We start from the raw sequence: 27,699 nt of genomic DNA, 5'->3' as shown, positions 1-27,699 counted from the left end.
TCACCTTCGACCTGCGGGTGGCGCTAGACAAACTTCAGTAAGAATCATCCTCAGTATATATGAGTCATGGCCATTCAATGAAAAGAAGACTAATCTCTGATCATCAAGTCATTTTGAAATCAACATATATATAATAAACAAAATAAAAAGTTGTAGAAAGCTTACGGCTGGTGTAAAGCTGCTTTTATTTAGATGTGTACACCTTTACTGTACATTCTTTATGCATTGCATTTAGGGATTACACATTTTCCACCTTATAATAAAATTATATATATTTTTTCTTTATTTCTGTGATTAACTGTCTAGTGTTTTTTTTTAAATTTCTCTCAGTGCTTCAAGGATGCTACACAAACTTCAAAATGAATGTAGCCTATTGTCCTATCAAAAATATAAACTCTTTCTGTTTTATTTTTACTTTTGTACCAATGATTCCAAAAATAACTCTTCATTGTTTTAACAAGAAAACACCAAAAGAAATCTCTACGCTTACAGTTTTTCTTTTATACATTTAGACAAAAAGTGAAAAGGGGGCTTCTGGGACGAGATGAAAAAACTGAGACTTGAATTCTGCAAAGCTCCTTTAAACAGTGCGTGCTAACCAGGATGCATTTCACAGGAATAAAACCTGTGTGCGCTCTTTCATTCTGAATTTAAAGATAATACTTTTATCATAAGCCCTGCCTTTAAGCACATCACTCGTACGAGGATACTGGCATTTGAAACAAGCTTTACATTTGGCGATAAAGACAAGCTGGTGAAGCAAAAAGGGCGACGTTATCCCTGTTGTTATTGACTGATTAAAAACCTACATGTGACAGTGTTTTAACGGTTAGCCTTAAAGCTAATGGGAAATACATGAAATAAATACAAAATATATATAGCCTGCTTTGGATATTTTGATAAAACACTTTGAGTTCCTGCTCCATACAAAACACGAGAGAACTTCTACTGCCCTCAGGACACACACAAGAGATCTCTGAGCATTTGTTAAATAATTTCCGGAAATCAACGTACTTATTCTTTGCCGAGTTAAAAGATATCACTCAGGTGCTCTAGATAAGAAGCTACAGACCGAGTTTCTTTATATTTCACTAACAGATCGACTAATCTCCTCTCTTAGCAAGAAAGCCAATAACGATATTTCTAGGTGATCTTTTCATTTAAAAGTGTTCACAAAAGCCTGTACATGTAGAATTGCTTAATTTAAAAAATGCAAAAAAGTGTGAGATGACTTCAAAATGCTTACAGAGCCATATAATGTGGTGTAAAGTTCTCATCAGGTGTGCAAAATCTGATCATTTAACTCAAACCCTGAAGGAGACATCATCAAATATCTTGAAGTAAAGAAATCATTGGTATTTCAGCCGTGAAAGAGGACGCTATGCTGCTCATAAAGTAACACATGCTCCATCAGAAGTAAACATGTCTAGAAATTGTTAGCTGAAGCAGAAAATAAGAAAAGCAAAACGTAATGCTAATGTTTTAAATGAACTTGAGTTTGATCCATGACAGGATGCTCCAACACACCGGCCACATTCACTCTTAGCATGGAGAGGCAGTTCTAGATGGCTGATCACCTCTTGGATTATAAAGCCACATGTATCCTCCTGTGGAGATGAGCTGATCCGGACACACAACCTGTTACTGACACACAGCCGGCCTCGTGGAAGGATCCGGAAATCCACTTAATTTCTTCAGATCAATAACTCATTTTATAGTCAGGATCTGTTGAACAATACATGTTTAGCAGGAGAAAACATTTGTTTTGACTTAAAAATCGCGATTATGGAGGAATTTAAATACGTTACCTAAACACAAAATAAGCTCCTTTGTAAGTTAATATTCTTATCAACATATCACCATCATGTATGGCTGCAAATTTACGATGACTATTTTTCATTCCTGTTACAGCACCTGAACATGTTACAACACTGTCAAATGTTCTCGTCCACCTCCATGTCCTTCAGTCGATTTTGGTGGCCTTGATTATGCTTATCACCACATTTTGTTTCATTTATCACTTTTAAATGAGTTTGGTAATAGTTAACTGAAACAATGGTGGAAGGAAAACTTTACTAATAAAATGTCAGAAGTTTAGGACCCAAATATTTCCTGCATGAGGCCCGGAGTGTTCCTGTGCAGTCATCTTACCCCAGCATATGAGATGAGAGCATAGTACCTTGAGAGGAAATGAGATGCGATTTATTTCTATCCCTGCGGTTTTTAAGAGCGGGGCGAGCACCTGATCACACGTATCGCCTCCGAAGTACTGAAAACTACAGTCAGTAATATCCCTTGCTTTAATACCATCATTTCATTCAATAAGCCCATAAAATATAATAAATACATCCAAATGAGAGACATGTCGATAGAGCGCCTGTGGGAAACATTCACTGAGGAGCTCCGAGCTGACGGAGGCAGCAGGGAGCCTGGAAGGCAGAGCAGAAGAAACGGGCTGAAGAGCTTGGTTGTATTTGGTCATGTTGCGTAATCCTTGTTTAGTGTTAGGGTCTTGTTTTAAAGCAGCTTTGGTGAGCACGGAAAACACTTCGATAACAGAACATCAGTTTACAGCCCTCCGAAAGTACACTCCCAACCTCAGGGGGGGGGAGGGAGAGTTTTGTGCCGCTGCGACTGGCTGCATGTCCAAACTGTGCAAACATGTTGCATGGCATGTCCCGCCAACATCTACAGCTTCTCTCTGTGCTCAGCCATCTCCAATACTTGTTTTCGTGTGTCTGCATGTGCATTAGATGGTGTGTGTGATGTAGAAGATGAACTCCATGTCCATGGCAGTCTGGGGGACACTGGCGCTCCCGCCATGGATGACGGGGATCAGAGCGCTGTCCAGCTCGTTCATGTAGCGCTGAGGGAGGAGCCGGCCCCCGCAGCCCGCCTGGTACTCCACCTGAGAGGAGCACAGGGGGACATTTAACACAGCTCTCCTTAATTAGGCAGAGGACTAAATAAATTTGGATTAAATAACTAATGGCGATTATTTTGACTGATATTGTAATTTGTATATAACAGGGAATGACCATTTTTTAAAGCATTATTTTCATCATCACTGAAAAAAATATGTATACATGTTAATAGTACTTTTTTTAAGAGTTTGGAGTGTTTGGCTCCAAACTCCAAACAGATCATTGCAGCATCCCATAATCCCCTCTGTTTCAGCCCTGTTCCAAAAGTGCTGATTCTCTGTCAGTTACTTTAGATGAAAATAAGGAGCCCCTCCCCACGCCCCTCTGAGAGAGATTTGGGGGTTACCTTGGTTTGTGATTGGCTAATGGTTACACAAGCCAAACAAACTTTATGACATCACAACGTGGCCAAAATCTCTTTTTCAGACAGGTTTATAGAAACGGATCAGGACAAAAAGAGAGCAAATCTTTGTTCCTGAAACTTCCAGAATCTCTTTACACAGAGGGGACACATGTTGATGTATAACAGACATGAAAAAGTGCATTTTGCATAATAGGTGACCTTTAAAATACCATTTGTTGGCCAGGACACTTCATATACTTATTTTGCCTTTACCAAATAGTGCAGTTACAATGATTTGGATATTACAGTAGGTCATGTTGCGATCATATTTAGATTAATGGTGTAGCCCTTGTACCAAGTATTGATGTTTACCATATCAGCCTGTGTAGAGATGCGCAGAGTGAGTGAGTTGATGCCGCTGGAGGAGAGCACCGCGAGGTGAGGCGTCAGAGCGCTGCAGGCGGCCAGAGCCATCTCCTTCTGGAACACGCTGCAGGACGACAGCACCGACGAGAAGCTGCTGTCCGGGGTCTTGAGCTGGAAGAACACCTGGAGGGACATTCAGAGATTCTCACACCTGGACTGTCGGTGCATCAAATGGGTGTAAAGGATGACAGTATACAAGTTCACCTCTGTGCAACTGATGGTGCGTCCGTCAGACTCAAACTCAGTGTCCTGCTGCACCCTCACACTGCGGACCCCATCCAGAGGTCTGCCATCCACCCCGCTGGTAATGCTGCAGAGGAGCAAGAGGAAAGAAAAGAAAAGATTTCAAATACATTTAAGTCACTATAATTAGTCCCGGTCAGCTATTGCACCAACGGAGTTATGTATAAGACAAGAACGGTGCTATGGAGTTTACATGGTTATGAGTGTTTAACATTTCACCGTTTTACAACCATGCAATAATACATTTATAATTGTGTGCTTTGAATGTTTAGACATAGCTTAGGTGTATGTGACACATTCCTCCTAATGCACAAGAGTTATTTCTTGTAATTTAATTTGATATATTTCACAGCCTAAGAGATCCTTTCGGTTTATACCCTATTTTGACCAGTTACATTTTGGGAAGAAATCCTTATGTACGTCTCCTTAGCGTGTCTTCTGTGTATCGTTACACCTGTACTGTAAAGTCAAGAGAACTTTAGAAAAGGAGCAAAAACATCTAATGCTTCTACCAAAATCCGTGACACACACGGAGCCCCTCACATATGACCAGCTGAAACAGAGAGTGAGGTTTGTTCGTAATGCGGTGCAGGACAGATTGCACAACAGTGTGTAAACACTTGTGTGTGTTTGTGCCGTTACCCTCTGTTGACGGGTGAACTCAGGTCGACCCAGCGGACAGTGACGATTTCTCGGACCTCTCCTCCATCGTTCCTGCCGCAGGGAATCTGGAAGTCTGTCTGGTCCCTCAGGGCGGTGCGCAGGGACTCCATGGTCTCTGGGGGGATTTGCACCATCAACCCATCTGACGTGTAGAGAAAATTAATTCCATTTAGTGTTGGTCGCAAACACAATAGGCAAGGCAAGTTTATTTATACAGCACCTTTCAACAAAAGGCCATTCAAAGTGCTTTACAAACATGAAAAACATTAAGCAAATATTGCAGCGCAAACACATTATACAAAGGCATTTAAAAAGAGTCATTCAAAAGCAGAAAATAATAAAATGAACATTGAAGAAGCCAATATAGGATAACACAAGTATACAATACAAGTAACACTGCATTGTACGATATGAATATTTCAATTAAAAGCAGCGTCTTCAGCCAGGATTAAAAGAGTTGCAGCGGACCTGCAGGTTTCTGGGAGTTTGTTCCAGATATTTGGAGCATAATAACTGCTTCTCCATGTTTAGTTTCAACTCAAAGCATTGTAGAATAAGCGCCCAGCAATAAGTAAACCGAACGCCATAAAACATATCACTTTTGTCTTTAACTGGAAAGATTTGAATGTGCCTTAATTCCCGGGACAAATGAGTGCAGTGGTTACTGATCGTATCGGTCTCTGATAGGTGGAAACCTGACACCCAGGCTAACAGGATCCCTTTCTTTTAAAGCCCAGTGCTATGTGAGGTGAGTTGAAGTGAATATATAATAAATCAAATGAACAGGGATATGGACAAACATGTTTTATTACCAGCAGATTGTTTTCATTGCATTTGAAAGCTAAAAGATGGGTTTAACTTTACCTTCAACTATGCTGGACTTGGCAATAAATCCAGAGGAGGCTTTCAGTGCTCCGTTAAACACAACAAAACTGGCTCCAGTCACTGCAACGAAACACAGACCATCAGACGGTTAACACTTTACATAAAACAGAAACTTTATCAACACATAACTTGATTTGTTGATGTTGTTTTGCTCACTGGTCTTCTTCAGTTTGATTGGATGCAGTAGCAGGCAGGATTACTGAGCGCTCTCACCTGTGCGGGTCTTGCCAGGCTTGCTGTTGGCCTGCGTCTGATAGTTCCCTTCCTCGTTCTGGAAACACACCAGGTGAGAGTCGGCCTCCGAGCTGAACCTGGCTCCGATACTGATCACGTGCTCGTTGGATGCATTCACCACCTTCTGCATCTGGAGACACATTCACAGTGTCTCAGAGCTGCGTGTTTCCCAGTGCACATGTTTTATGTTTTGTGGAAAGGCTCTTTCAATTTCAATCTAATCTTGGACTTCACCAGACAAAGAGGAACTTTGTTATTTGGCTGAGTTGGAAGGAGTATTCAAATCCTTTACTTAAGTACGATTTTCTAAACCACACTCTGAAAAAACCATACACGTACTACTACGAGCAAAGTATTGCATTAAAAACCTTACAAATTATTATTATTATTATTATACTGTTACAAAGTGCTTTACATACAATTAAAATACAAGTAAAACATTAATTGTGCAGCTAAATGTTCTCTGTCAATGTTTTACTATTATACTATTGTGTTTGGATTCATATGTATTAATTGCCCAAGATGTCATGGTATTCCTTTACAGCTCTCTTACCTCATTGAAGCTGTTTTTGGGGATCTCGATGTAGCTGTGGCCCATCTCCATGTGGATCCTCAGGCCCTCCACCACCGACAGACTGTACTGGTAGTTCCTCAGGTCCTGTGGAGTATTTACAGTTTAGGAATACTGAACCAAAGGATGTACTAAGTATTATTGGACTGATTATTCACACAATTAAATGGTGGCTTAGAAAGTGCCATTTGTAATTGATGATGTGTAAAACTTGTCACGTAGAACAAAACACACAGAGTATATCTGATAAATGCCAAGCCGAAGGGACTATTCGGTGGACATTTACATTTCCCAGCATCTGTAATAAACATGAACAGCTAGAACATCTCCTCCTTGAGTCCAATATTGACTGTTTGGGAATATCGGAATCTTGGCTAAAACAGTCGTCACCATCCACTCTTGTATCTATGTCAGGATATAATGTGTTTAGGAAGGACAGACTGAAGGGAAAATTAGGGGGGGGGGGTGTTGCTTTATGTGAGGGATACCATTACCTGTAGGGAGATTGCACTCCCAGCTAATATTGAGTTTGATTGTGTTGGTGTGGAAATCACACTTTGAGGAAATGTCCCTCACCATGATTTGCCTATATCGACAACCCACCGCTAAGGTGGGTGTCTATGATCAGGTAAAACTCATGTGACTCCAACAAAGAGCTAATCATTTTAGTAGACTTTAACATAAACTGGAATGACAAACAAAATAGAAAGAACTTCAAACGGATCACGGATAAACACAACTTAATACAACTAATGGATCAACCGACTAGAATAACCAAAACCTCCAAGACTATGATAGCTTTGTTAGTAAATAATAAACCTGACAGAATAGTTAAAACCTACAACTTCCTGACTGGTCTTTCTGACCATAATCTTGATCTTTTTGCCAGGAAACTCACAAAAAAAAGGTTCATGGCCACACCTAGAACCCCTGCCTTGGGTTCTCGCTTCATCCCCAAAAATCTGCAACAACGTTTTATGAATGCAGTGAAAATGATTGATTGGGGAGACACTCTGTCCTCTGAAGACATTGGTGAAAACAGTCATCTGTTCATATCTAAAATGAATGATACAATGTCTTCCTTCTCAAGAAGAGGGTGCCTTAGGGACAGGAAGGAACATCATCTTCCCTGGCTGAATCTACAATGCAGGAATCTAATGCAATCTAGAGACCAACTATTAAGGCAGAGCTTGAAATCCGGACTATCCACTGATAGACAGAAATGCACTCATGCTCGTAACAAGGTAACACAAACAATAAGACAGGCCAAAGCTAACTTTTTCATCAATATCATTGAAGGTGCGAAAGGTAACGGTAAAAACGTTTGGCACATTTTAAATAAACTATTAGGTAAACAAACCAAACAGGAAAATAATGTTCTAGAATAAAAAATCAATGATGCCCTGATAAAAGACCCTGCAGTCTTGGCCAGCTCTCTCAATGAGTATTTCATAAATAGTGCTCTGGACATTACAAAGCTCTTCCCGCCATCTGAGGTCTCACCCAGCCCCGACTGTGGATACACACCCCGTTTTTGACCTGCAGGAAATCACAGAGGTTGAGGTAAAACATATAATCTCAGGGTTAAGAGGTTCTAAGGCCAGGGATGCAGATGATTTAGACACCAACTTGATAAAGAAAAATATCGACGGTCTAATAAAACTAATTACTATGCTAGTGAATCAATCTATCAGCACGAGGGAAGTTCCATCATCCTGGAAGGTGGCCACGGTGACACCGATCTTTAAATCTGGGGATAAGGCAATGATGTCCAATTATAGACCAATAAGCATCCTCCCCTGTGTCTCTAAGGTAGCTGAGAAAAGGGTGTCAAAACTAATCACCTAACATTTAGACAAAGGTTTCGCTCCACTCCACCCAATGCAGTTTGGGTTTCGTGCTCACCACTCCACTGAGACAGCTAACTGTGTCTTTGTGGAAAAGGTTAAATGTATGTTGGACACATATGTAGGTGCTGTCTTCCTTGATCTCAGGAAGGCTTTTGACACTGTTGACCACCAAGTGCTCCTTACAAAGCTGACTCATTTACATTTTTCGGCAGTTTCAATACATTGGTTTAAGTCTTACTTATCGAACAGAAAACAGTGTGTTTTGGTCAACAGTGCCAAATCCCCCTACCTTGTCAACCCTGTTGGGGTTCCACAAGGTTCCATTCTTGGACCGTTACTTTTTTCACTGTACATTAATGACTTGCCTAATGTCAATCAATTAATCAATGTTTATTTATATAGCTTAATATCACAAATGTTACATTTGTCTCAGTGGACTTCACAGTTTGTACAGAATATTATTATGACAATACGACACCCTCTGTCCTTAGACCCTCGCATCGTACAAGGAAAAACTTCCACAGAAACCCCACAGTTTAAAGGGGAACATGAGAGAAACCTCAGGGAGAGCAACAGAGGAGGGATCCCTCTCCCAGGACGGACAGACGTGCAATAGATGCCGTGTGTAAATCGAAAAGATAATACATTTACAACATAATGTATGTCCTGAGTTGAATGTATGCCGATGATTCGGTCATCTTTATACACGGGAAAAACACTGAAATGATCTCATCTTGTCTCTAATGCTTTGGGCAAGGTTCAACACTGGCTGAACAACATTTGCTTACAGTTAAACGTACAAAAAAACAGTATGCATGATGTTCAGTAAATGACCAGTCAAAATCGAAGGATCCAACGTGTTTTTAAACGGAGCAGAAATAGAACTAGTCTCCCACTTCAAGTATCTTGGAGTCATACTGGACTCGAACTTGAATTTTAAAAAACATATCAAGAAAGTATCCAATACTATTAAATTCAACTTGCAACATTTTAAACAAATTAGACCTTTCTTAACTGTCAATGCTGCAGAGTCATACCTCCACTGTATGATTCTCCCACATTGAATACTGTTTCACAGACTGGTCGTTTGCTTGTGCCACAAACCTGAAACCGATAGAACAGCTGTACAAGAGCTATCAAGGTGTTTGACAGAAAGCCATATTCATACCACCATCCTAGACAAACACAATTTCTTGAGCTTTGACAATTTTAAGTCTTTTAAAAGTATGTGCTTTATTTATAAATGTTTACATGGACTGCCCCTCCCTCCCCCCCTCCCTAAGGGGAATTCATCCACAAAAAACACACTGGACGCTGCACTAGGTCAGAAACCAGAGGAGACTGTGAAGTCCACCGCAGACGGATCACTTTTGGACAAAATGTCCTCTCCATTAAAGGCAGCTCATCGTGGAATAGCCTCCCAACTGAGATACGGGATTGTCCCACTCTCAATAGCTTCAAAGGTCAACTCAAAGAATGGTTGAGAAACAAACATCCGTGCAATCACCGCTAAATGCACTTTAATACAGCTGGTATCTCCTCTTGCACTTTATGTAGCTCTTGTATCTTCTCTTGCACTTTATATGTCGTTGCTGCTATATTGTATTACCATGTCATAAATACTTGTATATGCTGCTCTTGCTCTTTTGCACCTTTTGCATATCATGTATTTTGTTTTTGCTATGTATGTAAAATGTAAACTTCTTAAATGTTTTATGTGAGGGACTGCAGATGGAAATCAGCTCAAAGCTAAATCTGGCACTGTTACGCTTGACACATTTGAATGTTTTAAGTGTTCATTACTGTGCATTGTCCCTGCCAAATAAACGATTAAATAAAATAAAATAAAAGGTCTTTCTGTCAGACTTTGCAGTCATGCCTCCAAATGAAATCAATAAGGCCGTGCATTCTAGGAACTCAAAAACTGACCCTCGAGGCAAACGTAGAAAATGTCAAACTCCTTTCATCTGAGAGCAAAGACAGAGTGTTTCCCTGATACTGAAGACATGGAGCCTGCTGATACAGCTGACACGTCTTTAGCTCTTTCCAAGAATCCTGTGATCAACTGCGTCAAATGTTCTCAGGTCACAAGAGAAGATGTTTTTATAGCATTGGGGTTCACTGCTGTCTTATTAAACACTGCAACGGCATCTGTATTAAAGCTGTTTTTTTGTTGTAGTAGTAGATTAAAGCTACAAAACTGTAGTAACTACACAGTAAAGATAGTCTAAATTCCTTTTCTTTTAACTCTCTAAACATCAACACTTTTACAGTGTGATTTGGGAATTGTAGGGAATGATTAACAGCAGACAGGAGTTCCTCTGCTACTTAATTAAAAGTAGTCTATAATCAGGGGTGCACATAACTTGTTTGCCCTGGTTCTCAAAGGAGCACCTGGAGATGTTGCTTGGTGCTCATCCTTAAAATGAAATAAATAAACCGGTCTTTATTTGCCAGACACACGGCACAGAACACACAGAGGTGAACACAGAACACACATGCAGAGGTGAACACAGAACAACATTAGCACGACCAGTAATCCTACAAGCTGTCATCACTACCCTCCTGACTGTTCTCCTCACTGTCTTCCTCTCTGTCAGACATGGTAGCTGATGATGTAGGCCTACTACTTCCTCTCTGGTTGAGTCTGTGATTAGCTGCTTGCATCCACAAGTCAACAGCTGGGTTTGGGTCGAAAGTCCAGTTTTAAAAGGATATGTTTGTTTACTGTCCTATAGTATACATTGGAATGATTTCAAACCTGTTTATCCCAATCATTATAAAGGAGTGCCTTGGAAATATGTGTTTACATAAATTGTGACCAAACCGTTTGAACTTAGTCTAAAGTGAACTATCTAAACACTCAAGAGTCCTTTACCTCACTGAGCTGTAGTTATCAGCCTCTCAGTCTGACTGGAGAGGACTCTCCCTCCACATTATTGTAGAAACATCTTCTTCTTCCGTTAGAGCAGCTAGCACCAGATTCTAATAACAACAGCGCTGGTACCGGTGCACCCTCCCTATCTCTCTCGCTCACTCGCACTTTGGCTGTGAGCTGCGGGCGCCAGATAAGCCAACATCCCCCATTTTCATCACTTACAGCGCCCATCGTACAGGGCAAATGAAACGTGTAACCGGGGTGAAAAGGGTGTTACATTTACTTAATTATGAATGTTGTTACATCAAGACCGAAAATTAGGATGAGCCCCAACGGTCAAAAATGTTTTTTTCCCTCCCAGAACTGCCAGCGCAGCACCTCCCCAGATCTGGCGCCCTAGGCGAACATCTATAACCATGAGTTCATATGCAACTCGCAAATATATTTATCTCTCTCTCTCTCTCTCAATGTTGGTACGCAAATGCGCCTTTTTTCAAATGACCCGGTGCTCTTTTTTTGGCCGAGGTGCGCATGCGCACCTGCGCACCAGTTATGTGCAGCCCTGCCTATAATCATAGTTTCAATGGGATTAAGTTTTAAAGTACTTGGCTTTAATTCTGACAACACTTTGTAAGACTGAAGACAAGTAAGGCATCATTTAGCTTGTGTTAGTACTTACAGCCAGTAAATTCATTATGGTGTGTCCCGTCTCTCGATACACAGAGTCCCGAAAACGGACACTTGTCAATGTAGTGGGATACACTGAAAACAAAAGCAAGATGTAGTTGTTATCACTAAATACAGTAAAAGCATAAAAGTACTGGTTGTGACACTATCATTAATCATCCTAAAATGTACCTGTATGGAATATATATGAAAAAGTATATTTCATTAGGGGATAAGAATTCTGCTCAAATATATTTGGATTAAATCACATTTTCAGTTTCAACCAAAAATACTTTTTTCTTAGTCATTTGTTCAACAAATGTGAGAGAAAAAAATAAAATGTCAATGTTTTACATCTAAATTTGACTTATTTAAATGTCTTATTTTGTCCGACCGTCCAAATAAATAAATGAAAATCAGTAACTACCACATGAGATGGAGGAAAACAGTACTTTTTTACGAATTAGAAGATGGAATCAGATCATTCTGAGCATATCAAATATTTTCAGTTTAATAAAATATTGTCTTATCTCTAATAATAAAGAAACAATTCATAGCAAAACTGTAATACATGACTTTTTGAAATGATTTGAGCTCAAAACAGTATTAAACTAACCCGGTAACACAACAGTAACGTTCAGAAAACCACACACCATTGTATTCAGCTCCAAGCCGCAGTAGCAGCCTGAGAGGAAAGACTTTGGCCCAGGGAACCTCCAGCTTCTGCACCAGCAGGCCGAACAGGAAGGGCTGCAGCGGGAGAGTGAGGTCATCGAGAGGCTGACAGGTGGGGGCGAAGAACAGCATCCCAGCGTGGTCCTTGCTGCCCAGGAAACTGCTGGTGAACGTCACATTATCCAGCTCCTCCAAGAACTTCCCTGTAGCAGCAGATAATAAAGATTCTCTGGTGATCGTGTTGCTAAACACAAAGGCAAACAGATGGCCTGTGTGTGATGTATCTACCTTTTTGGGCTTCTTGGTAAATGTTGAGATAGAGTGTGAAAAGGTCTTTTGGAAGGGATTTTTCCTCGGGCAAACACTCCAACAAAAACACCAACTCCCTCTGTCCCAGAGCCTGCATCCCGTTAGAGCCGAAACACCAGCACTGCCGCCCGGAGTCTGAGAGAGGAAACCAAAACACAGAATTACAGGTAGTCCATCTTTGGGAGAAACATCCATGATAGTCATTTGCCAGCATATGCAGTATGTATGTTTGAGATGTGTTCTACTCACAGGTAACCAGTTTGACATTGACCAGCAGGTTGGCGTTCAGAACAAAGGTCAGAGGTCGGGGTCCTCCCTCCTCTAATAAGTGCCGAATCTGGCAGGGGGCAGGACTTTCCTCAACCAAAGCATCTGAAAGGAAAACACAGCAGAGCACATGTCAAGCTACATGAATGGTATGTAGCAAAAGTGTGATTGCATTTGTCAGTGAGATATAGATGACTTTTACAGCTTTTCTTAAAGACAGGACAGCATCGTTTTGTTTGCATCTGGTTCATGAAGGAGCGATAATACTACTAAGTAAGATCATTGTTTTCATTTGTCTTAAAACATGTATATCCTGCTCCCTAAAATGTGTCTTTAATTAAAAATTCCATTTATTTAATATTATAATTCTGCTGCTTACTTTTTTACATTTGACAAAATGACAGGATGAAGATGTGGAGTTGGCAAATAACATTTTTTTTATTAGATATTCAAAGAAAATACTATAAGAGTATTCATACTCATATACTGTATACAGTTTATTCATCACTGTATGGAAACACCTGGACTAAATACTGCTGTTTTTAACCTATTTTTCCACACCTTGATTTTTATGTTTCTGTTCCGACATGAACAACAATAGGCTCACAATGTTTCATTATGTGGTATTTCCTTTAGGCAGAGGAAGTGCTACTGATTTGAGACGTGTTTTACGGCGACTCTAATCAGAAAAACAATGGGCATTTAATCCCTCTGTGTATTTAACCTTGTGCTGCTGCAGCCTCTACATTCATCTAAGAGGTATTTAGATCAGATCGTGCAGCGTTGAAAGTTTTATGGCAGAATTAAAGGTCATTGCTATATGACTTTTACGTAAAAGCAACCTGGCATAGATCCAAATAGTAAAGCTGCCAACACATTTACATAAATTGGTCTGAAGAGCGCTATAAAACTGTCAGAACCATTCAAATATACTAAAATAAACACCTACCTCCCGCTTCATCCTCTCCGGTGGAGATGAGCAGAGGAGGGAGCTCATCCTCATTATCCGGCAGCAGACTGGGAACCCTCTGCACGCAGGAACCAATTCCAGAGAGCAGGGCGTAGTCCCAGGGCCCGGACACCGGGGGTCGGAACACCTCCACAGCACCGGAGGCTTCGGGGGAGCAGGGTCCACCGACTCCGACCTCTGACCCGGGCTGAAAATATGAGAGGGTCAGTCACTGAGGTACCAATAAACAATACATTTGGTCTGAACGTAAATGTCTCTTTCCAGAAATCGTGATCACTCAAGATAACACCTTGTTTTGAGCAGTTTTATGTAGAAACTATTTTCATTCTACTGATCAACAACCCCCAATGAGTAAGCACCACACTCTCGTCCATGAGTAGATGCATTCTTCTGTGCAGTTACATGGTAGAAAGAAAGTAGTTCCCTCGTTAAAAACTGCTCACAACGAGGTCTGAGGATTATCTTGAGCAACCAGGTCATGTTTTCTGGAAAGAGACATGGCTGTTGGGTTTTTCAAATACATGTTTTTGGAACTTTTTCTTTTAGCACTACAAGCCGAGGGCCATCTAGTTCACTATATTCAAGACAAGGCATACATCTCTACAGCAAAAATCCCCAAGAAACTACAGCCCAACAGATAAGAAGGAAGAAATTGTATTTTCAATTTTGTTGTGAACCATTCCATTAAATATGTATAATCTATTTGTACAGCAGCCGTATTTCTTAGAAAAAGTGTGAAAATGTGCTGAAAACAAAAAATCATGAATCATAAAACAGTCGTAAAAATGAAGGATTGAGTGTTTCCCTGTAGCTAGACTGCGATGATGTATCTTACTGTAGTTTGGTCCGGAGAGGACGGACTGAACTCCTGCGAGCTCCTGCGGCTCGTCACCGACAGCTTTGTGGTGTCTGCCACCTCTCCGTTGGGCAAGATGCCATCAGCGAACCACACACGCTTCTGTTCACGAGGACAACCTGGTAACACACAGGAAACACACGTCTTTTAAATGGGTACAGTTCAGGAAAACAACACCCACAGTTAAACACAGAGAGTGCACAGTAGTTAAGAGTGAGCGTACTGTCGTTGTTTGGGTTTTTGAGAACGGACACAGGCACCATGACGGTCGGTGGAGGGGAGTTCAGAGTGCCGGCGGCTCGAGCCTGCTGCAGGGGGGGGGATGGTGCTGCAGTACTCAGATGGGACGTTGGGGTTCGGACTGGGACCAGCAGGACTCATCATCCGCTCCAGCGCCTGGGCTACAAGGGGAAAGACGTCATCACCGCGGGTTCATTTGAGCACAAATGACAAGGTAATTAACTAATTTTGATCTCCTGTCAACTCTGAAACGGTTATTGGATGGATTGTCACGATTGTTTACAGACATTCTTGGTCCCCTCAGGATGAACCATACAGACTTTGGTCAACCCGAGGGAAACCGTTGTGCCGCATCTGCAGTACAAAATAGGAAAGAGTGCAAAAATATGCTATAAATAACCAATAATCTGCAAATAAAAAAGTAAAGATATCAAATAAACACAAAAATAAAACGTGTATCTATTATGATATTAAGAAGTTTAATCTCTACCTTCTACCTAGTTTAGCTTAATGCAGCATACAAGTACCGTAGCAGAAGTACTTGAGGTCGGTTCATTTGGACCAGCAACATTTATGTCAGCTACAGGACCAGATCATACATTTTTTGTATTCCTTTATTGAATTCAGTTCAGTCCTCAAGTCTCTTCTCTTTACTATTTGTGTGGTGTCAAGGTTCAAAGGGTCTTTAGACACCAAAAGTAGCGTCATGATTTGTCACAGTATGCGGGTGCAGTAGCAGGGAATAGCAGGTAAGGTTGTGTTTTCCAGTTTAATACTATAAATCAACGCGGACACAAGGATAGGCCTGTCACTATAATTACTTTATCGACTTATTGTACAATTTATGGACATGACCGTGGTCTTTTTCACGCTTTTGACTTATTGTCCCCAGCTGCTGTCGTATTATTCTGGTTTTCAGCTGAGTTGAAGAGGAGGGTTGTTGTTGCGGTGACTTATATCTAACCTATAGCTAATTTATTGATACCATTTTTTTTGTGGCCGTTTAGTTTTATTTTTATTTAAGTCTAATTATCACAATAATACACATTTTTTTCAGTTATAATTATCATTACAATTGCTCTTTAAAAAGGGTGCATTATTAATAATATGAATTTGTATAGCGCTTTTCCTAACGCTCAAAGATGCTTAAAATGCTATTATGTCATTGGCATAAAATGGTCTTAAAATGATATAATTTATCGCAAGTATTTTGGGGATAATACAACATCTAAAAATACTTATTATTAAAGGCCTTGACCCAGATGAAAATATGTATTTGATATTGGAGGATTTTTGTAAAAGCAACTCTGAAAAATGAAGGTGTGCCTGAAGCAACTTATAAATGATCCTGTGTGTGATCAGATATCAAAGTGTGATAGATAAGAAGCAGAATGGAAGCATGAGTACGACTGGACGGACTCAGAGGACATGCAGCTGTACAGGAAACCTTGGAAAAGCAGCCCGCAGAGCAAAAGCCATGTTGCAATGACCATAAGGCAGTGACGGTGATTTGTGATTACTGTAATGAGTCATTTGCTCTTGGGAACAGCTTATGTGTCTAACACAGTGCAATACTGCAGCACATTCCAGTTTTCCTTTTTTGGATTGGAAAATATAGTTTGTGTGCTTTTACTGTTTTCCTGGAAGAATCAGAGATATTTAACATCAAATGACAGCTTTCTTCCCCCTACAGTGCAGTATGTAGTGCAGAGTGAATGAAGGTTATTGAAAACAGGACAGACATGAGTTGTTGCTCCCAGGAAAGCATGCAGTGACTGCGAGGCTTTCTGAATGCCTTCTGGTTGCAGCCTTTCAGAAAATGCTGATGTAGCACTCGTCTACATTATATTGATTAAGCATCATAGATCTTTATCAATCCGTTGTGTACTGACAACCACTACAGTGTGCCTTACAAAAGCACAGGAACCACACAGCAAATACATTACATTAATTCAGACCCTGGAAAATAAACTCTGCTGTCACACGGCAGATGAGTTGCAAGGAAAGGGTGACAACGCACAAAAAAGTCATCAAGGATTTCCTTTAAATTACTTCAAGTAAGTAAAAAAACATTTTAAGTTAAGTAGCAAAATAAACATAAATCCCTCGGCAGCACAGATTATAAACTCACCAACAAAACACAGAAGCAGTAAACAATAATCGACTTTTTTAAGAAGTCATATGCATCTTACCTCATCCTCATCCTGCCCTCTGCTAAAACTCAACCAGTCCAAATCACTGCAAGCCTATTCCTCAGTGTGACTTCAGACTCTCCCATCACAGCTGGCCTGAAGCCGCTGCTCTCTTTATTCTGTCTGTTGTTAGCCGTATTAGCCTTTTAGCTGGAGGCTGGTGTGAGTGCAGTATGCCTCACATGCAAGCTCCCCACACTGTTATGAGAGATGGAGAGCAGCAAAAGGAGGAAAAAACAAGAGAGAGAAAGAGAGGGGGGGGGGGGGTGACGGAGAGGAGAGAGGGATCACGTCACACCCCCGAGCATCCACCCGCCACAGAAGTGGATCACCTCTTTCTTCTTAATTTAGACGCCATGTGTTAGCATCACATGTCCGCTGCGTTAGGCGGGTCCTGTAGCTCACACAATCAAGGACAAATGCCAGTGTCCTGCTATAACTCTCCTCCTCCTGTCCTGCCCTCTCCATCCATCTTCCCCGTCTCTCCCTCTCCTCCCCCCTCTCTCTTTCCATGCTGCAGTCTTTAACTATAAAAAGCCTCTCTGCCTTTTATCATCAAAGCAGACATGACCGAAGCAAAATCATTTTTCTTTGTTTGTTTTGTGTGCATTGAGACAGACATATTGTTTACTTACATAAAAAGACATGATTCTAGATATGAATGTTTGCATTTTTAATGGATGTGCAGACTAAAGTGAAAGAAAGCCCCTGGGCCGCGTCGTACGGGACATTTTTTGTGTTCTGCGGGTTAAATATTCATCTGCTGCATAATGAAATGTTACTGTGATGTTATTACATATTAATGTCAACTTGTGAATTCAGTCTATTTAAAAATAACTCCTGGGGTTAGTCTGTTCCTCTGAGGGGGGGGGGTACTCAACTCTATCCCCCCTGACCTGACTCCATACAGATGCAGTAAGATATCTGATCTGAATATTAAAGCTGATTTCTCTGGTCACTTGTAGGCAGAAAATCATGCTGTAAACATACACATCACCTGGGGAAGCTGTTATGGCAAACTATTTCTACCTGATCTTCCAAATATAAGTAACTTCAAAAGTAAAAAAAAGACAATTTAGATCACTATATTTCAAAACAATCCCTACAAAAACCAGTCTTTTCCAGCTACAGGACGTCTTCCTACAGGAGATGCACACACATAAATCACAGCTTCTTCCTGTTCCAGAGGACAACAATTCACAACTACTGCATTCTAAGCCATCCAACAAGTCATGAATAACTCTGCATTTCTGCTAACACTCTGGGATCAGGAACTTTGTTCACGTCTGTGGAAAACAATGTGGAAGTGAGTCTCTGATCAGACAGAACCAGGGCCTTACCTCTGTGTATGGTATCAAAGCAGACGACACACACGCGCGCCTCCTTCTCCAGGTACTTCAGCTTGCACTTCCTGTTGCAGCACACCGCACAGTAAACCTGTCACAAAGGAGAAATGGGATTAAAGTCATGTACTATAAAGCACCTTGCAGATAAAAAAACCCTACAACAACCCACATATGTGGCTCTCTAGTTCCTGGAGCGGCAGCACTCATGGCGTGAACAACAACAAACAGACCCCTTTAAGTCCATGTAATCACCGGCCTTTGAAGGACTTAGCCCCCTCTTTAGGATACTCGGCTCAGTAGAGGAGCTAAAAAAAGAAATGCTGACTCATGCTCTCTGCGTCCGTGAATCCACCGTGCTATTTTTGGTCTCGGTTCGTAATCCCTTTCATTGAATTATATCAGGACACGCACGTTGCATTATTACTGTTTCATATCAGTGCTGAAAATGCATCTAGAGTCTGAAGCAACAAAAGTAAAATAAACAGAAAAGTAAGGATTACTAGACATATATGAAATATTTGATAAATGATTTATAGACAACATGAAGGCTCTTAACCCAAACCATTACCCAGGACGAAATGAAACCTGGAACAACAAAAAAGGCTGCGGAGCACTTTAACAGAGCTGAACCTTTCAACTCCTCTCACATGATGCATATATTTAATATTCTGTGGTTTTGGGCTCTTGCTGACACAACTTCTGATAACGTCTCCGTTGGCTCTAGGAAGTGTGATGGCCTGAGGGTTATGTCAGTTAATGAATTAGTTGATGAAAAAAAAGCAACAATTCTGGTAATTACTAAATTGCTTCAGGAGTCTTTAAAGCCAAATGCCGGACAAATATATTCTTTGATAATAAATTGAATATGTTTGGGATAGTGGGCAGTATATCAGAGAAAACAGCTATTTGAACATGTCACTTTAAGCTTTGATTTCCTTCTTTGTTTTAAAATGTGTTCACTTTTTACATATTACAAAATGATTATTTGTATATTTAAGGGGAAATGGTTATGTAAGGTTATTATAGTATTAACAGCTGGCTAGAAGTGTGAAACCTGCTGTAAACATAATGAAGAAAATAAAGTTAAAGTATATGAATACAAGATAATTATACATATATTTATTTACATTCATATACTACATGATGATATTATTATATTTTTCAAGCTGAGCAACATACCTTCCCACAGGCTCGACAGTGATGCCGCCTCTTGGTGAAGGTGAACCTCTGGTAGCAGTTCATACAGTTGGGAGCTTCAGAGTCTGGCACCCAGGCCGGCTGTCTGCTGCCCAGCTCCTCCCCCCCCTCTCTCTTCCAGTTCACCGCCCTGGCCCCTTCAGTGGGCGACTCCCCGGGGTACGGAGGGGGCTCTGAGAGTTCCTCATACCCCATACTGTACTCCTGATGCTCCTGGGAGGCACACATAGGGCTCAGATCCCTGATGTTGCAATGCTCCTCTGTAAGACTGGTTGGTGAGCTGTCTTCATCCTCTGCTGCATTCAGATCTGTTGTAGAACCAGTGAGTGTCTGAGAATGCTCCTCTCCTTCTTCCCCTGCTGGTGGAGATCTAGCAGTTTGGCAGTGTAGCTGTTTAGGTCTCGCACCTCCATAGGAGGGCTGCTGATCGGGGCTACTGCTGTGCTGGGACTGGAAAGTGTTGCTGGTCAAAGATAGGCTTAATCCGGAGGAGAGTTCTGGTTCTTCTTGGCAAGGTCTGTTTGAGTCCTGTGATGGAGCACTGGGGTTCAAACTTTCCTCTGCAGACACATACATTGTTCTGTCGCTCTCTGGAGAAGCCAGACCCTCTAAATCATCCCGTCTCCCTCGACTACAGCTCCTCAGCTCCTCTCCCACCAGCCTGCCCTCCAGATCTCCGTTTGACCCTGAGAGACTCTCAGGGTGAGAGTAATCTCCAGAGCTGCCGCAGTAAGAGACGCCTCCACCCTGCTCTGCTTCAGCGTGCGCCTGCAGGAAAGCATCCAACTCCTCGTCTGTAACCAGCAGCTCGGCCTGGTCGCTCTCAGGCAGGTATTCAAAGCCAAACTCTGGAGGATCCACTGGGCTGGGTTCTGGGAGATCGTAGGAGGCGAGGTCTGCAGAGGGGACAGCAGGAGGAGCAGGTTCAGGAGCGAGATGCTGCCCCTCTGGCGACACCCGGCCCTCTGAAACCTGCACGAACACAGGCGAGTTAACAGCTTCTTCTAAACGTGACCGGTTCTCTCTGGCCTCCAAGGCTGACTGGGAGTCTGCCTCGGTGCTTTCAGAGGTGATCGCTGCCTCCTCACACAGCTCTGCAGCTTCCCCCGACTCATCTTCTTCAGTGCTGATGTTCACGAGAGCTCCACACATGGACACAGCTAAAGGCAGGCATGATAAGCTCCCCGGTTCAATTTCTTCTGAATTTACATCGACAGAGGACTCGTTTTCACCCAAGTCTTCTTGTGAGGCTTCCTCTTCATTCACTGAGGTTGTTGTTGGTTCTTGAATGCAATCACCAGGCAGAGTGGGCTCCGGTTCACAATGGTCTAAGGAGTTATCCACGGCTTGGTTTGTGCACGGCTCCTCCTCACCATGCCTCTCCTCTTTCTCTGCTGACTCAGTGGGCCTTGGAGAATCCTCCGTGGACTCACAGCTCCTCTCGACTGCAGCAGGAAGAATGACATCCAGCAGGCTGAGCGAGGCTGAGTATCCACCGCTCTGCTGCTCCTGGGAATCCAAACCCAGCTCTTCCATCCCTCCAGAGGCTTGTTTTGCTTCCGATGTGTCTGAACACTCTGCACTTAGGCTTGAATGTCCTTGATCCTCTTTATGTACATTCACCACAGGGCTTTCAAAGTCTACAAGCAGCGTCTCCTCTTCCTCCATTTGCTTTTCCACCATGTCCAGCTCACTGAAAGCATCGTGGCTGTTGGCCCTGACCGGGATGGCTGAGCTTGTGTCGTTCACAAGGTCACACACTGGCTTCAGAGCTCTGTCCGGGCAGGGAGGTGCGGAGCTTTTAGGCGGCCTGCAATCCACAGAGGAAAGGAGGTCCACCCCTGTGAGAGGCTGACCTTTTACCTCCCTGTCATCAGCACTGCGGTTCTGACTGCTGGGGCGGTCAGGACAGCTGGTGGCAGAACCATAATGAAGAGAGTTAAGGTCGGGGAGGTTTGGAGGGACAGTGGACGCCTCGGAGGATAAACACTGAGAGCCCAGTGAGGAGAAGGGGTACACAGAAGGCTTCAGGAAAACAGACTTGCATTCATGTTCCTCTGTAATACAAAAAACAACAAATCATGTTAAACTCAGATAAATACACATTTATGTAGATTATATATGTAAATACACACCATTTTTTTTTATTCTGAATATTATCACAGATGAATTTCTAAAATAGAAATGCAAGCATGCTGTATATACAGTCATATCCACCTACCTGATTTATATAAAGCAACGTCATGCAATACATGTTACATATTTACTCGAGCATTATTTATTGACTATTTCATTTCGTCATTTCTTTTTTAGGCAAAGAAGGTGAAATGTATGCTTTTCTATGTTCTGTATTATTATGTATTCAATGTCATCATTTTTTTTTTTAAACTGATGGGACAAAATAATTCATGTCAAATTGGACTTTATCCCTCTTGGTTTGGCATTCAACAGAAGGACATTATGAATGGAGAAATCAGTAAACAGTTTAATCATAATTTCTAAATATGAAATGTACAGCCTACTTTGAATCTTACCAGTGTTGAGCTCAAAGTCATCAAGCAGTTTGTCTAGATCACATACAGCCGCCTTGAAGAAGCTGTCCATGCTGGGCTAAATCAAAGGGCCTTCAACCCCCTCCAATTCCTGTAGGGATAAAGAAGACTTGTTGCAATACTGGGAAAAAGCTAAACACTTTGTTTTTAATCCTATTTATGGTTTATTTGGTGGTAGCGAAAAAATTCTCCTTCAAAGCAAGTGTATCATTTTGTGATTCTAAATTGAAAAGCTGACCAAATTAAAACTAATGAAATAACACCATCTTAGCTATAAGTATGTTATACAACCTGAATTAAAAAGGAACTGTTGCCATTATCCTCACACAGACCAGTTGCACAGCAAACATGTTATGTGTGAGTAATAGAGATTACTGCAACCCCAACTGATTCACTTCCTCTGGGTTTAACAGTATTTATACTCTGATTATTAAAGTGTATTATCTTTCCACTTTTCTCATTGTATGCAGTGAAAACAACTTCTATTGATTCCCTTTTTTAAAAGGTTGAGGCTTGATCACTACCACCTGAGGATGATGTCATGATTTTCCCTCTCCATGTCGCACAGTCATATTGTTTAGTTTCCGATGGCCAGCAGTATGCATGTGTTTTTGTCGCCTAATGAGAGGAAAACAACGTGATACAATACTTTCAATTGCCCTAATCTCAACTTCAGTGAAAAAAAACTCTTAATTGTAGTGCAAAACAATCTAGATGTATTAATAGCCTTACAGGTAAGAGGATAAATGTGCATGTTTGATGTAATGGTTGTTCTGAGGGAAGATACCTGCAAGATTGTTTTCACAGGAAGAGAGAAATGTGTAGGCCTAATGATAATGTGCTTTGGGGCACAGCGGGCTAACTCCCTGATGCACTGTCAGGCAGCTAACTGCATGCAATAACAACAAAAACTGCTAACACAACAACACCCTTGGCACTTTACTGGGAGTCTCTGACAATACAGACCCATAATACAGGCACACCCACAAAGTACAGACTGAATCGCACTATCGATAATAAACAATGGAGTCTGCTTGATACTGATCACTTAGAGGTAAAGGGAAAAAGCTAATTCTCCTACCTGTGAGTTCCACTCATGGATCAAATAGACTTTAACGCCTTTATAACATTACTATCAGAACTCAATAAATATCACTGTGAATGGAAATGGGTCATATTTTAGAAAAGCAAATCTGTAGAATGTTTAAAAATAACTTCCAACTGAAAGCAACTTCAAAAAACAAAAACAATAGCAGGTGCTTAATAAAATGAGTCCACTTCTTTTCCAAAAATAACAAGCAGGTGCCTTAAAAAGAACCTTTGAATCCATATTATACACAGATGTAGCCCTAAGGCTATATTTGGCAGCTCAGTAGAAAATAAGTATTGTTTTCCATAGAAATCCACAGATGTAGATTCTTAAACTTTGTTTATAAAGAGAGAACTGGCTGTACTGACTCCACAACACAGACAATACTAAAGTCTGCAAAAAGTGTAATTGTGTTGGTTGGTGTCGCAAACAACATTTTTGACTACTTTATACTTCAGCAACTCTCTTTGTATTGCTGTGTCACAGTGTTAACAATGGATGCTAAATATAGATGGGAATGAGGAAGTCAGCCTTACTAAATACACATCTTAGGTTAATAATCACAGAAAAAATGTGCACCTCCATACATTTGGAGTTACTAATTGTTAACAACAGTCATCTTTAATAACGATGACAGTAATATGTGTTTATGTTAAAGTTGCTGGCAATCTCAGGGGCAAATACTGTATAATTTACGAGTCTACATTTGTCTGACAGCATTAGTGTCATTACAGATTACAGTGTTATCACTCTCATCCTTATTGCACTTTCATTCTTACACGTATCTTTATTTAAGTGAGGTATTAGTGCTTCTATTAAGGTATAGTATTACATCTTAATACATCTTCTAACTCAGGTAACCTGGTAGATGTGTACAGATGCATAACTGCTGACATCCCTGATTTGGTCATAGATACCGTGGTAACAGTGATGGCAACCGGTGTCCAGCTATATATCATGAATACAACGTTTACCTGTCATTTAAAGAGCATTCAGTATCACGCACACACTCAGCTTAAACCATATAGCAAAAAAAAGCTAACATGAAGGCTAACAGTTGCCTACTTTGTACACCTTTTGCTAAACATTTAGCAAACAGGCTAACTAACCCGAACAACACAACAGTTAGCTCACAAAACATATGAAACAACTGACGTTAGCAGGTAACATTAGCAACTAGCAGTTCACCACATCAAACACAAACACACTTAGCTTGAGTGTTAATAATAGGGCTGTCTGTAGCTAATTGTTAATGACTTTTTAACGTGAGGCATCCTTAACCAGCCTGTTGTATGTCATCTAGAATTAACGTGATTAAAGCAGGTGTTACGTTAGCCAAAGCTAGCCTGTTAGTATTATTATTGAAAGCGTTAGCTGGCTAAAGTAGCTAGCTTACTGTGTGTTAACATGATTGTTTCTGAATTCCTTACCAGCACTGTTTTTACTCCATAACTCCGACGTCGTCCTCAACAATTATTCTCACATTTCGTTTTAAAATAGGAACACACGTCGCCCGTATCGTTGTCCCATTATCAGTTAGAGAAAATAAAGTTGTGTGGAAAGCTAGCTGTTGGATTAGTTTTATTGGAGATGTGTAAATTCTCCACTCAAGCGGCCATCTTGAACAGACTGTGGGGGGAGGTCACAGGATCTGCTCAGCCCAGTGTTAGGAAGACTGCCATGTAATTTCCCTGTATGCAAAACTGAAATTATTTGGGATGATAGTGCAGATAAGGGATAGTAATTTAGTTTTTTATGGCAGCTATATCCATATTTACACACGTATTATATAGTATTTGAAGAAATTATTTTACATTTAAGATGTAGTATCATACTATGGACATGGACATGGCAGTAACTAACTAGATTTACTCAGTAGGCCTACTGTATTTGAGTACAATTTTGGGGAACTTATACTTTAATTGAGTTACATTTTGTGTTACTTTGTACTTCTACCCCACTACCATTCAGAGGTAAATAGTGTTCTTTTACTCCACTACCTTTATTTAATACCTGAAGTTACTTTGTAGATGTGGGTTAATGATGTGAACTATAAACAACCATTTCAAGAAGTCACATTAACAAGCTACCCTGCAGTATACAAAGTCATTAGACATGTTTGCACCTTTACCTGCATAATGATTACTTTTTATTTTGATATTAAAACTTGGATGCTAATACTTTTTTACTTTTACTTGAGTAACATTCTAAATGCGAGACTTTCACTATATGAACATTTGAAACCTTTAACTAATTTGACCAATTTATCATACAGGGATTACCGACTAAAGTGAAATAATAAACTATTCTAAAATCCACCATCATAGCAAAATAACTTAATTCTTCTTTAAAAAAGTATGTATCATGCCAATTAAGTAACGCTTAAATAACATTATTATTATTTAAGGAAAGTTATTGTTTGTACCCGGCATTCAGAATTAAAAAGAGCAAGCTAAAAACCTTACATTTTCACAGTAAAGAAAAGCAAAGACAAACAAATAAAAGTGGCAAGAACAAAAAAAAGAACAAACTTTTTTTCTAGTCAAAGGAGGAGATATCAATAACCTTTCATTTCTGAAATAAAACAATTTCAACTCAGTGTATCAGAATAAGGTCTGAAGAGGTAAAACCACCAGACACCCCAAACAAAACCCTTCTCACCTGAAGGGACCTGTAACCTACCACAAGAGGGTGCTACGTCCAAAGAGGCTCCACAGCAGTCTGCTGCATCTGATAATCATATCAGTCCTCTGCAACAAGATGGTCCACAGAAGGTTGCTTCATTGACAGACGCCCAACACATTTTTCTAAGAACATTTTATTTGAAACTAAAAATACGTTTTCCACTACATGGCGTGTAGATGCTTTTATTGTTTTTGTATTGTTGCTATTTTGTTGTTGTAAATAAATAAAGTTTTGGGGTAAAAAAGTAAATATTGGTTAGGTATTTGGCGAGGATCTACAAATTAAAGGTTACGCTATCCAGTAGGAAAGTTATCCAAATAAACCCCACATTTACCAAGGCAAGGCAAGGCAAGTTTATTTGTATAGCACCTTTCAACACAAGGCAATTCAAGGTGCTTTACAAAAATGAAAGACATTCAGACGAAGGCATTTAAAAACAGTAAAAGATAATAAAAGAAACATTAAAAGAAAAAATACATGAATAAAAAGTTACAGTGCAGTTTAAGATATGAATAGTTCACACAGAAGTTCCACTTTACTGATGAACACAATGGCTCAGTTTCAATTAAAAGCAGCGGCAAAAAGATAAGTCTTCAGCCTGGATTTAAAAGTAGTCAGAGTTATAGCGGACCTTCAGGTTTCTGGGAGTTTGTTCCAGATATTTGGAGCATAATAACTGAACGCTGCTTTACCATGTTTAGTTCTGACTCTGGGGACAGAAAGCTGACCAGTCCCTGAAGACCTGAGAGATCTGGATGGTTCATAATTTAGTAGGAGGTCAGAAATGTATTTTGGGCCTAAACCATTCAAAGCTTTATAAACCAGCAGCAGTATTTTGAAATCTATTCTTTGACACACAGGAAGCCAGTGTAAAGACTTCAGAACTGGAGTGATGTGATCCACTTTCTTAGTGTTAGTGAGGACTCGAGCAGCAGCGTTCTGAATCAGCTGCAGCTTTCTAATAGATTTTTTAGTGAGACCTGTGAAGACACCATTGCAGTAGTCGAGTCTACTAAAGATAAAAGCATGGACAAGTTTTTCCAAATCCTGCTGTGACATTAGTCTTTTAATCCTAGATATATTCTTTAGGTGATAGTAGGCTGATTTAGTAACTGTTTTAATGTGACTGTTGAAACTCAGGTCAGAGTCCATGACTACACCTAGATTTCTGGCTTTATCTGTTGTTTTGAACATTGCAGGCTGAAGCTCAGCGCTAACTTTTATACGTTCTGCCTTGGCTCCAAAGACCATTACCTCAGTTTTATCTTTGTTTAATTGGAGAAAGTTCTGACACATCCAGTCAAGTGCACATTACAACACATTAATTAATTAATAATTATTATACCATTATAAAAAATATCTGGTGCTTAAATTGCCCATTCTGCAACATTTGTATTTTTACTTTTTGACCTTTAAGTATATCTTGATAATAATACTTTTGTTATTTTTCTTTAGTAACATTTTGAATTTCACTTGTGTCTGAGTATTTTTACACTGTATTGCTACTTTTAATTAAGTAACTAATCTGAGTACTTTATCTGTCTCTGTTTAAATCTGTGTAAAAGAAGAAACTTTGCCCTCATCTGATTCTAACACGTTGCCCTCCAAGCCGGTAGGTGGCGCTAACTCACCGGCCG

The 27,699-nt window shown here is 40.6% G+C and overlaps 1 protein-coding gene across 1 annotated transcript; it reads right to left on the bottom strand.

Moving 5' to 3' along the window:
* Positions 1-166: 166 nt before the first annotated feature.
* zfyve16 (zinc finger, FYVE domain containing 16) lies at positions 167-25,007 on the bottom strand. The gene is given in 19 exon segments (XM_034224136.1): positions 167-2,908; positions 3,640-3,816; positions 3,898-4,003; positions 4,579-4,741; positions 5,464-5,544; positions 5,698-5,848; positions 6,272-6,376; positions 11,697-11,779; positions 12,337-12,561; positions 12,647-12,802; positions 12,917-13,039; positions 13,884-14,091; positions 14,740-14,879; positions 14,984-15,080; positions 15,082-15,161; positions 18,533-18,629; positions 19,718-21,792; positions 22,270-22,378; positions 24,808-25,007. Coding segments are annotated over 18 exon segments (4,296 nt in total). The 5' UTR covers positions 22,340-22,378; positions 24,808-25,007; the 3' UTR covers positions 167-2,749.
* Between the last annotated feature and the right edge of the window lie 2,692 nt (positions 25,008-27,699).

The sequence above is a fragment of the Gymnodraco acuticeps genome, unplaced genomic scaffold, assembly GCF_902827175.1.
Source record: "Gymnodraco acuticeps unplaced genomic scaffold, fGymAcu1.1, whole genome shotgun sequence".
Lineage (NCBI taxonomy): Eukaryota > Metazoa > Chordata > Actinopteri > Perciformes > Bathydraconidae > Gymnodraco > Gymnodraco acuticeps.
The sequence above is the reverse complement of the archived record's forward strand: the minus strand, read 5'-3'. Positions and strand labels throughout refer to the sequence as shown.